We start from the raw sequence: 12,210 nt of genomic DNA, 5'->3' as shown, positions 1-12,210 counted from the left end.
GTAACTGAATGTTAAGGCCAATTCATTTAAGACTTAGTGATTGGTTATATATTGGAGTGAGGGGTGGGTGATATTAATAATTACTTCTAAGTTTCTGAGCTGCAGTTTGGGTAGTGGACTTATTAGTCACAAAGATGAGAACAAGGGGAGGAGAAATAAATCTGAAAGGAAACTGCCATGGAGGGAGAATTAACTTAAAAATATTGTTACTTTTAGTGTTGGTTCTCAGATCTTAGTGTAAAAAATCACCCAAGGAGCTTGTTAAAAATAACTATTATATTTAGTGAAACAAGCCAGTCCCAAAAAGAAAAATACCATATGTTTCCCCTTATCTGTAGTAACTAATAGAGTACAAAAAATGTAATGCATGATTATTTGCATTGCAATCTGCATACAATTATTCCTGCTTAAACTGTTGAGAGGAAATGGCTTAAAGTTTAAATGAAATTAATTATTATCTTGCAACAGCACAGGATATATTTAGATGTTACATTGTCATTGGTTCTATTTCATTGAAAGAAATTATTATGACTAATTGACAAAAAAAAAACCTGTATGTGGGTGAAATGGACATTTTCCATTCAATTAACGTTTATAGCCATTGTGTATATTTCCCATTAAACTGGGGTCTTTTTTCTTTTTACTTGTGTTAAACTTCTATTTGGTGAAGTATTAAGCCTTTTTACTGCAATAAAATTTAAAATGTTATCTCAAAAACTAGAAAAAAGAAGGTAGAAGGAAAGAGTGTGGGAGGGAGGGAGGGAGGAAGTGAATATCATGTTCTTAGACTTGAATCTATAAATCATATTGAATCTGTTAAAATTTAATTAAAATTAAAATTAAGAATGAAATAAAAAAATAATATAAATTCTTATTCCCTCCTCCCCTTTTTTAAGGACTTGGAATGGGACCCAATGGTCTGCTTTTTTCATTCATTTTTTGAACAGTCCAGTACAGTATTTAAGCTTTTGTTAAGTGTACTGAGAAAATTTAAAAAGCTGAAAGCAAACTGAAAATTGCACTAAAAGTTTACTGCATGCCTATAAACGGACAAGTGATTCTTAAAAGTCTGATGTTGAGAGACACTTAACACTTCTTTACAAAGATATATGACATTCATAGCATAACAGAAAATTAATGTACAATTGAAATAATGAGGGCTTATGTTTCCAAGTGATCACTTTAATGAGACAATTATATTGTTATAATTAAAAGAAACCAATGCAAATGGAGAATATGTAGAACCATTTCAGTAAATGTCTCATATTTCATAACTGTCCATTCATTTCATCTTGAGGAATTTCAGAATCTCTTTGTTCTCCTTTGCCTCATGAAACATTTGATAATCCTAAAAAAACAAAAGTAGCTTGCTGGTAATCATTGTCGGTAATTCCCAGTTATGAAGTCATTAAACTCAAGGGTCCAGGTTAATCTTGCTAATTTTCTTGTGCAGGCCTTTACAAAACTCGGCTAGCTACATTAGATGAATCTTTCTCCATGAATACAAGTTACTTTATATTATAATGTAGGATGAAAAATATTTCATAAGCATATTCAAACAAGCAGCAGAATATTCTTTTATGATGACCTTTTCCTCATAAAGTACGCTTTGTCTTATCTTCTGGAATATAATTAAATTATTTTATTAATGGGTAAACCTGGCCAGCATACCTTATAAATGAATTATTTCCCCATCTATATGACCTTAAGATATGAAATGAAAACAAAATGGACATTTAGTCTTACCCCACAATATTCTTGGCCATTGAATATCTGAGGTGGTAGAGCTGCAGGAGTAGAAGTCTTCATCCTCATTTCTTGAAGCATTTGGTAACTCACAGAAATGTCTATCAATTCATACTTTATTTTGTAAGCATCCAAAATTCTTGTAACTTCTTCCTGTCTCTGCTTCACCTAGATAGACACAGAAAAATAGTAATCAATCAGGCACAATGTTTTTTTTAGTTTTTTTTTTTTTCATTTTCCTTGTCCATTTTGTTATGGAAGAATAGCTTTTAATGGTATGAAGTTTTATTGAGTAACAAAAGGTAATTTTCTTGTGAAATCATATATATATATTTATATATACATATATATGTACATAAATATGAAAAACTACAGTAAAGTCAGTGGTGGCCAAAACCACCTAATGGATTATATTTACCAGATTGATTTCATACTGCACTTGAAGTGTTAAGATATTGTTCTGGGGCCAGCATTGTGGCCTAGCTGGTAAAGCTTCCACCTGCAGTGCCAGCATCCCATATGGGCGCTGGTTCAAGTCTCAGCTACTCCACTTCAGCTCCAGCTCTCTGCTATGGCCTGGGGAAGCAGTAGAAGGTGGCCCAAGTCCTTGGTCCCCTGAACCTGCGTGGGAGACCCGGAAGAAGCTCCTGGCTCCTGGCTTCAGATTGGCTCAACTCTGGCCATTGCAGTCATTTAGGGAGTGAACCAGCAGATGGAAGATCTCTCTCTCTCTCTCATTCTCTCTCTCTCTCTCTCCCTCTCTCTCTCTCTCTGCAGCTCTGTCTTTCAATGAAATAAATAAATCTTAGAAGAAAAAAGACATTGTTCTAACAGTTGAGGCAGCAGTTTGCATTCATTAGTGCATTAATTTATACTTATATGTATGGCAAGTCTGTGGAGGAAATGTACATTATACAAAGTTTTTCAATCTTAAGAAAACTTAAGTTCCATTCATAGAGACTAAATCAGAGAGAAAGACCACAGGCTAAAAAAAATTAATAAATAAACCAGGGGAATTAAGATTTACAAATATGTATGTGGATAAAAATGGCCTGTTCTTGCTATGTCCTTGCATATGAACTGTTAGATATGTATCTTCCACTAACAGGCTGTATTTCTTCCATTGTCTTTTCTCCTGAAAGATGCAATGCCGCCTAAAACTAAAACTACGGTGGTTATCTTTTAAATATGTTTTATCTCCACAGATACTTAAATAACTAAACATAAATGTTAGGTAAATGTTGAGGTTTATAGGTTTTCACATAACTTCCTTGAGCAGTTATAGCAAATAAATTCTCTCATGCTAGAATGAGAAAATGTATGTGAAAGCAATTTGATAAGTACAAACCCCAGCTTACGGAAGTGGAATTTCTGTGAAAGTGCACATAAGTAGGCTTTTTGTTTAATGATTTGAAAATGTAATCCAGTCATGCATAGAAAACTCTGCCTGTTTCCAATGGGTAACTGAGAAATTTCTGCAATTCCAAAATACAGAATTTCCACTTTCTGAGGCTTGTTAAGTTTTTTTAATTGGAAAACTGTGTTGCATGTAACTTAAAGTGCCTTTTTGCAGTAGTTTTGTAAAACCCTTTCAGGGAAACTGTTGCTTACATCTATGCTATTACATGTGTGATTCACAGACTGGCACCATCAGCATCATTTCACCTCAGATCTACAAAATCAGACTCCTGGTTGGCGAGTCTCAAGATTCTGTTTTGACAAGCCCTTTAGATGATTTTTATGTCACAGTTTGAAGGTCATGGGCCTGAGGGAGGCCTATGCTGTGGTTTAATAGGCTAAGCCTCTGCCTGCAGCCCCAGCATCCGATATGGCTGCTGGTTTGTATCCCAACTGCTCCACTTCTGATCCAGCACCCTGCTTATGACCTGGGAAAGCAGTAGAAGATTCCCCAAGTGCTTGGGGCCCTGCACCCAACGTGGGAGACTGGGAAGAAGCTCCTGGCTCGTGGCTCCTGGCTTCAGCCTACCCCAGCCCCGGCCATTGCAGCCAACTGGAGAGTGAAGCAACAGACAGAAGAACTTTTTTGTCTCTACCTCTCTTTGTCTGTAACTCTACCTCTCAAATAAATACATAAAATATTTTTTCTAAAAAAGAAAGTCATGGGTCAATAATTGGATAAGTTCCCTGTTGCATCAATTGTGATTCTTGCTTATTCCAAATAATTCCCTCTCAGAGACTCTTAGTATCATACCTAATAATATAAATTGCAATGTTAAAAATATTCAACTAGTCAAATGGCCCCTAATTTCCTTTTTAAAAAACATTTCCTCTTACTGCTGTATCTTAATAAACAGGTGAAATCACTAGTCTACTCAACCAGGCTTTATGCAAAAGCAATACTTTTTCTAGGCTGAGATAAAAATCTCAGTCCTTCCTTTCTGAAGTCATCAAGGTATCTGACACACAGCTGGAGGGTAATGAATGTTGTCCACATTTATAATCAATTGCAGGTCCCCCTGTTTTCATGCTTCTTCAAAACCCTGCAGAAAAAGGTTCATAAACAAATAATGATCTTTCTATAACTGTGCTATCCAATGTGATAATCACTAGTCATATGTGACTATCGTACACTTGAAATGTGGCTAGTACCAAATGAGATGTACTATATGCACATAATGTATATGGGATTTTGAAGAATGTATAACATCTATTTTATACTTATTGCATGTTATAATGATAATATTTTGAATATTTTGCATTAAATAAAACAAAATTAAATTCATCTCTTTATTAAATGGCTACTAAAATTTTTAGTTTATTTTTAAAGATTTATTTATTTATTTGAAAGGCAGTGTGGGAGAAGGAGGGGAAAAGAAGGAGAGAGGGGGGAAAGAAGAGGAAAGAGGGGAGAAAAGAGGGGAGAGGGGAGAGAAGAGAAGAGAGGGTGTGGAGATGGGGGAGAGAAGAGGGGAGAGAGGAGAGGGAGGAGAGGGGGAGGCAAGAGAGGGCAGAGAAAGAGGGGACAGAGGATAGGGAGATGGAGGGAAGTTGTAGGGTACAGGAGGGGGGGAAGGTGAGAGGAGAGGGGGGAGAGGGGAGAGAGGACGGGGGACAGGTGGAGAGAGAGGGAAGTGAGAGGGAGGAGAGAGGATGGAGAGATGGGAAGAGAGGGAGGAGAGAGGAACGGGAGAGAGGGAGAGAGGAAAAAGGGTTTAGAGGAGAGGGGAAAGGGAGGAGAGAGTAGGGAGAGAGAAAGGGAACCATAGGGAGAGAGGGAGGGGAGAAGGAGAGGGAGGAAGGGGTAGAAGAGGAGAGAAGAGAGGGAGAGAGGTGATGGAGGAGAGAGAGGGCAGAGGGAGTTGAGAGTGGAAAGAGAGAGAAAGGAGAGGGGAGAGAGGAGAAAGTGTAGAGAGGATAGTGGGAGAAAGGAGAGGAGAGAGAGAGGGAGTGTAGAGGAAGGAGAGAAGGAAAGAGTACAAAGAGGGGGAGAGAGGATGGAGAGAGGGAGGGGAAAGAGGAAGGGGAGAGAGGAGAGAGATGAGAGAGAGGAGAGAGGGTGGCATGAGGGAGGAGAGAGAGAGGTGAGAGAGGATGGAGAGAGGAGAGGCTGAGAGAGGTGAGAGACAGAAGAAGGAAGAGGGAGGAGAGGGAAGAGAGGGGGGAGAAGAGGAGTGGCACAGAGCAGAAGGGAGAGGGGACAGGGAAGGAATGGAGGAGAGAGGAAAAGGAGAGAGTGAAGGGAGAGGGAGGTGAAGGGGTAGGGGAGATGGAGGAGTGGGGAGAAAAGAGAGGAGTGGGGAGAGGAATGAGGGATAGAGGAGATGTGAGAGAGGAGAGGAGAGAGGGAGAGGATGGGGTGGATAGGAGAGGGGGGAGAGAGAGGGAGGATGGAGGGGAGAGGGAGGAGAGAGGAGACTGAAAGGTGATAAAGAAGAGAGGGAGGATAGAGGGAGGCGAGAGTGGAGAGAGGAGATGTAGGAAAGAGGGGAAGGGAGGAGATGGGGTATGGAGGAGAGAGAGGATTAAAGAGAAGGGGAGAGAAGAGGGGGGAGAGAGGGAGAGTAGAGGGATGAGAGAGAGGAGAGGGAGGAGAGTGGGGAGAGAGGGGAGAGAGGAGAGAGAGAGGCTTGGAAAAGAGGGGCAGAAAAGTGGGCAGGGAAAGAGGAGAGAGGAGAGGGAAACAGTGGCAGAAAGGGAGAGAGGATGGAGGGGATAGAGGAGGAGCAGAGTGGGGAGGGGATAGAGGAGGAGCAGAGTGGGGAGGGGAGGGGGGAGAAAGGAAGAGGAGGGAGAGAGGAAGGAGAGGAGAGAGGAGAGGGGACAGAGGAGGGAGAAAAGGTAGGAGAGAGGAGAGAGGACATAGAGGAGAGGGGCAGAGAGGAAGGGTCAAGGATAGAGGAGGGGGAAGCATGGGAGGGAGAGAGAGAAGAGTGGAGACAGGAGAGGTAACAGGGAGGGGAGAGTGAGGGGAAAGGGAGACGGAGCAGAGAGGAGGGGAGAGAGGGAGGGGAAAGGGGGAGGGGAAAGAAGAGAGAGAGAAAAGGGGAGGAGAGAGGACAGGGGAGAGAAAGGGAAGAGAGGAGAAAGATAAGGGGGGTGGGGAGAGAGAAGGGAGGTAGTGGGGGGTAGAGAGAGGAAGGGGGCAAGAGGAGGGTTGAGAGAGGAGAGGAAAGAGGAGGAGGAGAGAGGGAGAGGAGAGGGAGGGGAGAGTGGAAAGAGGAAAGGAAGAAAAGGGGGAAAGAGGCGAGGGAGAGAGAAAGAGGAGAGAGGAAAGGAGAGAAAGGGAGGGGAGAGAGAAGAAGGAGAGAGAGGGGGAGAACAGGAGAGGAGGAATAAAGGAGATGAGGGGAGAAGAGAGACATAGGGGAGGGGGAAAAGGAGGAGAGTGGAAGGGGGAGAGAGGAGGGAGGAATACAGAAGAGAGAGGAGGGGAGAGAGCAGGAAGAGAGGTCATAGAGGGCAGAGAGAGGAGAGGTGTGAGAGAAGAGATGGGGCAAGAGGAGAGGGGAGAGAGGATGGGGGAGAAAAGAGGGGGAGAGAAGAGAGGGAGGGAGAAAGGGCAAAGGGGAGGGGGAGAGAGGAGGGGGAAAGAGGAGGAGTAGATAGGGGAGAGGTTGGGGGACAGGCGATGGGGAGAGAGGAGATGTGGAGAGAGGAGAAGGGGAGAGAGGACGGGGGGGAGAGAGGAGGGGGCAGATACAAGAGGGAGAGAGGAAAGAGAGGAGAGTAGTGGGGGAGAGAAGGAGAGTGAGGAGGGGGTAGAAGAATGGGGGGAGAGAATTGGGGGAGAGAGGAGTGGGAGTGAGGAGTGGGAGTAAGGAGAGGGGAGGGGGGAGGGAGGGGAGAGAGGGGAGGGGGAGAGGAATGGGGAGAGAGGAGGAAGTGAGAGAAGGAGGGGAGAGAGGAGTGGGGGAGAGAGGAGGGAGAAGAGAGGAGACAGGTGAAGGAGTGAGGTCAGAGAGGAGAGGGGAGAGAGGGGAGGGGGGAAAGAGAAGCAAGGAGAGAAGAGAGGGGGTGAGAAGTGAGTAAAGAGGGTGAGAGAGGAGGGGGAGAGGAGAGTTGGAGAGAGTAGGGAGCTAGAGAGGAGGGGGAGAGAGAAGAGGTGTCAGAGAGGAGAGGAGGGAAGAGGAGAGGGTGAGGGAGGAAGGGGAGTGAAGAGGAGAGAGAAGAGACGGGGAGAAAGGATGAGTGGGATAGAGAAAGGGGGAGAGATGTGGGGGATAAGGAAGTGGGGAAAGAGGACAAGGAAGAGAGGAGGGGGAGAAGAGTGGAGGGAGAGGAGGAGTGAGGAGGGAGGAGAGGATGGGGAAACAACAGCAGTGGAGACAGGAGAGGGGGAGGGGCGAGGGGAAGAAGAGAGATCATAGAGGGGGAAGAGAGGAGAGGTGTGAGAGAAGAGATGGGGTGAGAGGAGGGGCAAAGAGGAGGGGGGACAGAGGAGGGGGAGAGAAGAGAAGGGAAGAAGAGGGGGAGAGGGGAGAAGCAAGGAGAGGGAAGAAGCAGAGAGGAGTAGGGGAAGAGGAGAGGGGAGAGAGGGAAGAGGAATATGATAGAGAGGAGGGAGGAAGAAGAGGAGACAGGAGAGTGGGAGGGGGAGAGGTGAGGGGGAGAGAGGAGGGGCAGAGAGGAGGGAGAAACTGGAGCAGGAGACAGGAGAGGGGCATACAGGATGGGGGAAAGAGGAGTGGGAAAGCAGAGTGGGGGAGGAAGAGATGGGGAGGAGGGGGGAGTGAGGAGGGGGAGAGAGGAGGGGAGAAAGGAGGGGAGTGAGAGGAGGGGGCAGAGATGAGGAGGGAGACAGGCGGGGGAGATAGTAGGGGGAGACAGAAGAGGGGCATAGAGGATGGGGGAGAGAGGAGGTGGGAGAGAGCAGCAGAGGAGACAGGAGATGGAGATGGCAGAGGAGGGGGTGGTAGTGTAGAGGGGGGAGAGAAGAGGGGGCAGAGTGGAGGAGGGAGAGAGGAGGGAGGAGAGGGGAGAAAGGGAGAAATGTGGGGAGAGAGAAGATGGTGAAGAGATAGGGAGGAAGGAGGGAGGAAAGAGGAGGGTGGCAAAATGGGGGGGAGAGTAGAAGGGGAGACAGGAGAATGGCATAGAGGACTTAGGTGAGGAGGAGGGGGAAAGAGCAGCCGAGGAAGACAGGATGGGGGTGGGGAAGAGGAGAGAGAGACAGAGTAGAGTGGGGAGAGATTAGAGGGGAGAGAGGAGAGGAGACAGGAGAGGGGGAGGACAAAGAGAGCAGAGGGGGGAGAGGATGAGGGAGAGAGGAGGGGGAGAGGGAGTGAAAAGGGAGAGTGAAGAGGGAGTAGAGGAGAGTGATAGAGTGGAGACGGGGCAGAGAGGAGTAGGGGAGAGAGGGGTGGGGTCTGATAGGAGGCCAGGATAGAGGAGAGGGAGAGAGAGGAGAGGGTGTGAGAGGAGGGGGAAGAGAGGTGGAGACAAGGAGGGAGAGAGGAGAGGGGAGAGGAGAGGGATAGATAGAAGAGAGTAGATGGGGGGGAGAGGAGAGGGAGTGAAGATGGAGCTAAAGAGGAGGGGGAGAGAGGAAATTGAGAGAGACAATGGGGGAGAGGAGAGAAGGAGGGAGGAGAGGGTGAGAGTAAGGGGGATAAAGGAGAGGGGATAGAGAGGAGTAGGGGAGAGGGGAAGGTGGTGGGCATAGAGAGGAAAGAGACTAGAAGAGGAGAGAGTGTAGAGTGAGGAGACATTGGAGAATGGAGAGGAGGGTAGGGAGGAGGGGGAGGAGGGGAAGATTGGAGAGGGAAGACAGCTATTGGTTAGAGGGAGAAGAGAGGGAGGGTGGTGGGGAAAGAGTGAATACAGGGTGGAGAGATGGAGGGGAGATGGATAATACAGGGAGGAAAGAGGAGAGGGAATAGGGAAGGAAATGGGGAGAGGAGAGTGAGGAGACAGGAGGGGGGAGAGAAGGAGGGTACAGGGAGGGAGAATGGGAGGTGAGAGAGAGAGAGACAGGAGACAGGAGACTCCCCAAATGGTGGAACACCTGGGATTGTGCCAGGCTGGAGCCAGGAGCTTCATCCTGGTTTCCCACATTGGTGGCAGGGGCCTATGTACTTGAGCCATCCTCTGCTGCTTTTCAGGTGAATTAGTAGGGAGCAGAGCAGCTGGGACTCACACTGACTCTAATATTGGATGCTAGTGTGGAAGGCAGCCACACAACCTACCGCACACCAGCCCCTGGCGACTAAAACTTTCAAATTGCATATATGGCTCAATTATATTTCTATTAGACAGCACTCTTCAATAATACTTCCTATATCCTAGTCAAAATAATTCATCCAAATATTAATTCATCTAGGAAATCTGTGCTCTATGCAAACATAGCTGTTCCTTTTTGAGTTGGCAGATAGTCGCAAGATTTTGGCTGCTCATGGGCGGTGTTCGTCTCCTCTCCTAAAGAGAGTTCTTTATTATTTTCATTGGAGACATCTGCAACATTTTTGCAGGCCCTTGAACTTAGGATACCAGAAATTTCCCAAGTCAATCAGTTCTGAGAACACAACCTGAATGAGAGCATTAACCACCCATTTTCCCCTGTTGTTCCTTGCACCCTCCTTTCCATTCTCCTATGTCTCCTCACTCTACACTCTCCTCCTCTAGTCTCGTTCATCTCTACGCCCACCTCCTAAAAGGCAGAAAGGGGATTGCAAATTTTTAGCACAGCCTCTAAGACCCCAACCAGGATGTCTACCCCCTCCCCAGCAGGCACTTTTCTTCCCACTCACCTCCCTAGAGCCTGACACGCTGGTATAATAGACTTTAATGGAACTCATTATATCGACTCTGAAGCTACTTTGCAGAGTAACACAGGGTCAACTACTTCACCGTTGCTTCAGGCGCAGACCGGCTTCCCGAAATCCTAACACCCGACTCTTTCCCTTTGAGCGTTGCTAAGTGCTAGGAGCCCGTGCGTTCAGGATTGGCTGGGAGAGAAATGCCATTGTGGCGCTGGCTAGCGCCCATTCTGGGGAACGCAGCACCTAGCGACCAGAAGGCGGAAGCCCCCCCCCCCCCCCCCCCGCCTAGGGGCTGGACCCCCAGGGGGCGCTAACCTCTAACTCTGTCCCCTTCTCTTCCTTTTGTACAGGGCTTAGGGGACGGGGTGATTGAAGAGCAATCCCTAAGGCTGTTTCTCTCGCTCCCTGCTTGAAGACAGAAGCGAGTGCGAGCTTTCCCGCTGGCTACTGCGGCTGCGTATGCAGACCAGAGACACCAGAAGGAAAAAATTCCCCAAATACAATGTGATGCGTGAAAAAAAGAAATAAATAAACCTGTATTGCCTGGATTTGCAGGTCAGGATGTGACCACCATTGCAACCTTTGTTATTTCTTCGCTTAGCGAGTCTCTCGCCATTCTTGAGGAGCTACTTTGCAGGCCTCCTTTTCTCCTTGGAGTCGACCTTTTGGTTTGTGCAATAGTGGGTGCAGCAGCCTCTGCCTCCCCCAGCATTTCCTGTCCCTTCCCCTATGCGAAAAGATGACCTCTTGCTTAAGTGCCTACTTCCCCTTAAATATATTTGGGTCTCAATTTCCCAGCTTTTCTCTTCTTTTAATTATTGCTTTATTTATTTGAAAGGCTAAGTGGCAAAGAAAGAGAAAAAGAGACTAAGAGAGGTCTTCCATCTGCTAGTTGACACCCCAAGTGCAAGAAGCAGCTGGGACTGGGCCAGGCTGAACCCAGGAACCTGGGGCTCCATCCAGGTCTCCCATGTGGATTGTAGGGGCGCCATAGCTTGGGTCATTTTCTGCTGTCTTCCCAGCCAATCCAGTATGGGATGCTGGTGGTTGTGGCAGATTAACGGGCTGAGCAACAACTCTGGGTCTCTTGTTTTTATTTCTCAGCTTAGCATTTTTTAGCAGTGGAAGACAAAGAGAGTATTTACAGGATTTGGGAGGCTTGCTGGAAGTGGCAAAGGCACATTGGGAATTGAAGGGCCAAAGAACCTGGGCCCCAGCTTTTGAGGTAGGCAAGTTTGTATTCTTAGGCTCTGCCACTTAATAACTATGGATCTTGGGCAAGTTATTTCCAAGTGATTTCTCTATTGTTAAAGTGACGATGAAGATACCTGTCCATTAACATCATTGTGAGGATTATAAATGACTGGAGTATGGAAAAGTGTTTGGCACACAGTGTGACACATTGTGGGCGGTCCAGAAACTGGTAGTAATTGCCAGATTCAGCAAACTGCTCGAGAACACATCAATGAATAAAGCAAAGGATTTTACCTTCAAGAATTCAGAGTGATAACTAAGATGAGTTAATTGTAATGTAGAAAAACCTACAGCAGAGCAGGTGGGTTGAGGCAGGAATTCCTGAAGAACTGAGAGCTAATCTGAAGATTTATAATCTGCCAGGACATTATGAGCATAAAGGAATTTTAAGTGAAAGGAACAGTCATGAAGCGACAGGGTGATTGGAGCTCTGGGAACTAGTGGTAGAAGATAGAGGCTGAGAAATAAAACAGGGGTCATCACAGAGGCTTTCAGGTTTCAGGTTGAATTTTTTTGATTTTTAATCCTTTTGAAGCTGTTGTCTGTTTTGTAAAATTGAGGCAATCATAATTTGCCTCAATAAACACATAACGTGAAGATTAATCCTTTTGAAGCTGTTGTCTGTTTTGTAAAATTGAGGCAATCATAATTTGCCTCAATAAACACATAACGTGAAGATTAAGCACAGAAGTTGCTTAAGAGCCTCTTTTACATATGAGGCACTCAATAACTTCTATCTGTTCTTATTATTGATCTATGGGGGATTGGAACCTGTTGCACAATCCTTTTGGTGGATCAATATAGCATGGCACATGGCACACGGATTGGAAGGAGGCAAAAATGGAACAACTATAGTAATACTGAATTAAAGTACATGCCAGTGGTGAAAGGCAGAGAATTTTAGGACAGGGCATTTCCACAACTTGGACTGGCTGAATGTATGGATGAGGAAGGTGAAAGAAATAGGATATAACCAATAGAGGAGTCTAGC

At 46.1% G+C, this 12,210-nt stretch overlaps 1 protein-coding gene across 1 annotated transcript; it reads right to left on the bottom strand.

Annotated features, from left to right (window-relative positions):
• Window positions 1–1,166: 1,166 nt before the first annotated feature.
• Window positions 1,167–10,182, bottom strand: LOC103351915 (SH3 domain-binding glutamic acid-rich-like protein 3). Its single transcript, XM_008272977.5, has 3 exons — window positions 9,954–10,182; window positions 1,747–1,914; window positions 1,167–1,348 (listed from the first exon to the last, which is right to left on the bottom strand). The coding sequence occupies exons 1-3, from the start codon at window positions 9,999–10,001 to the stop codon at window positions 1,283–1,285; spliced, it is 282 nt and encodes a 93-aa protein (XP_008271199.1). The 5' UTR covers window positions 10,002–10,182; the 3' UTR covers window positions 1,167–1,282.
• Window positions 10,183–12,210: the final 2,028 nt, after the last annotated feature.

Source organism: Oryctolagus cuniculus, chromosome X, assembly GCF_051225735.1.
Source record: "Oryctolagus cuniculus isolate XC-2025 breed Fujian yellow rabbit chromosome X, ASM5122573v1, whole genome shotgun sequence".
In the NCBI taxonomy this organism is placed as follows: domain Eukaryota; kingdom Metazoa; phylum Chordata; class Mammalia; order Lagomorpha; family Leporidae; genus Oryctolagus; species Oryctolagus cuniculus.
This window is presented reverse-complemented; position numbering and strand designations above follow the sequence as displayed.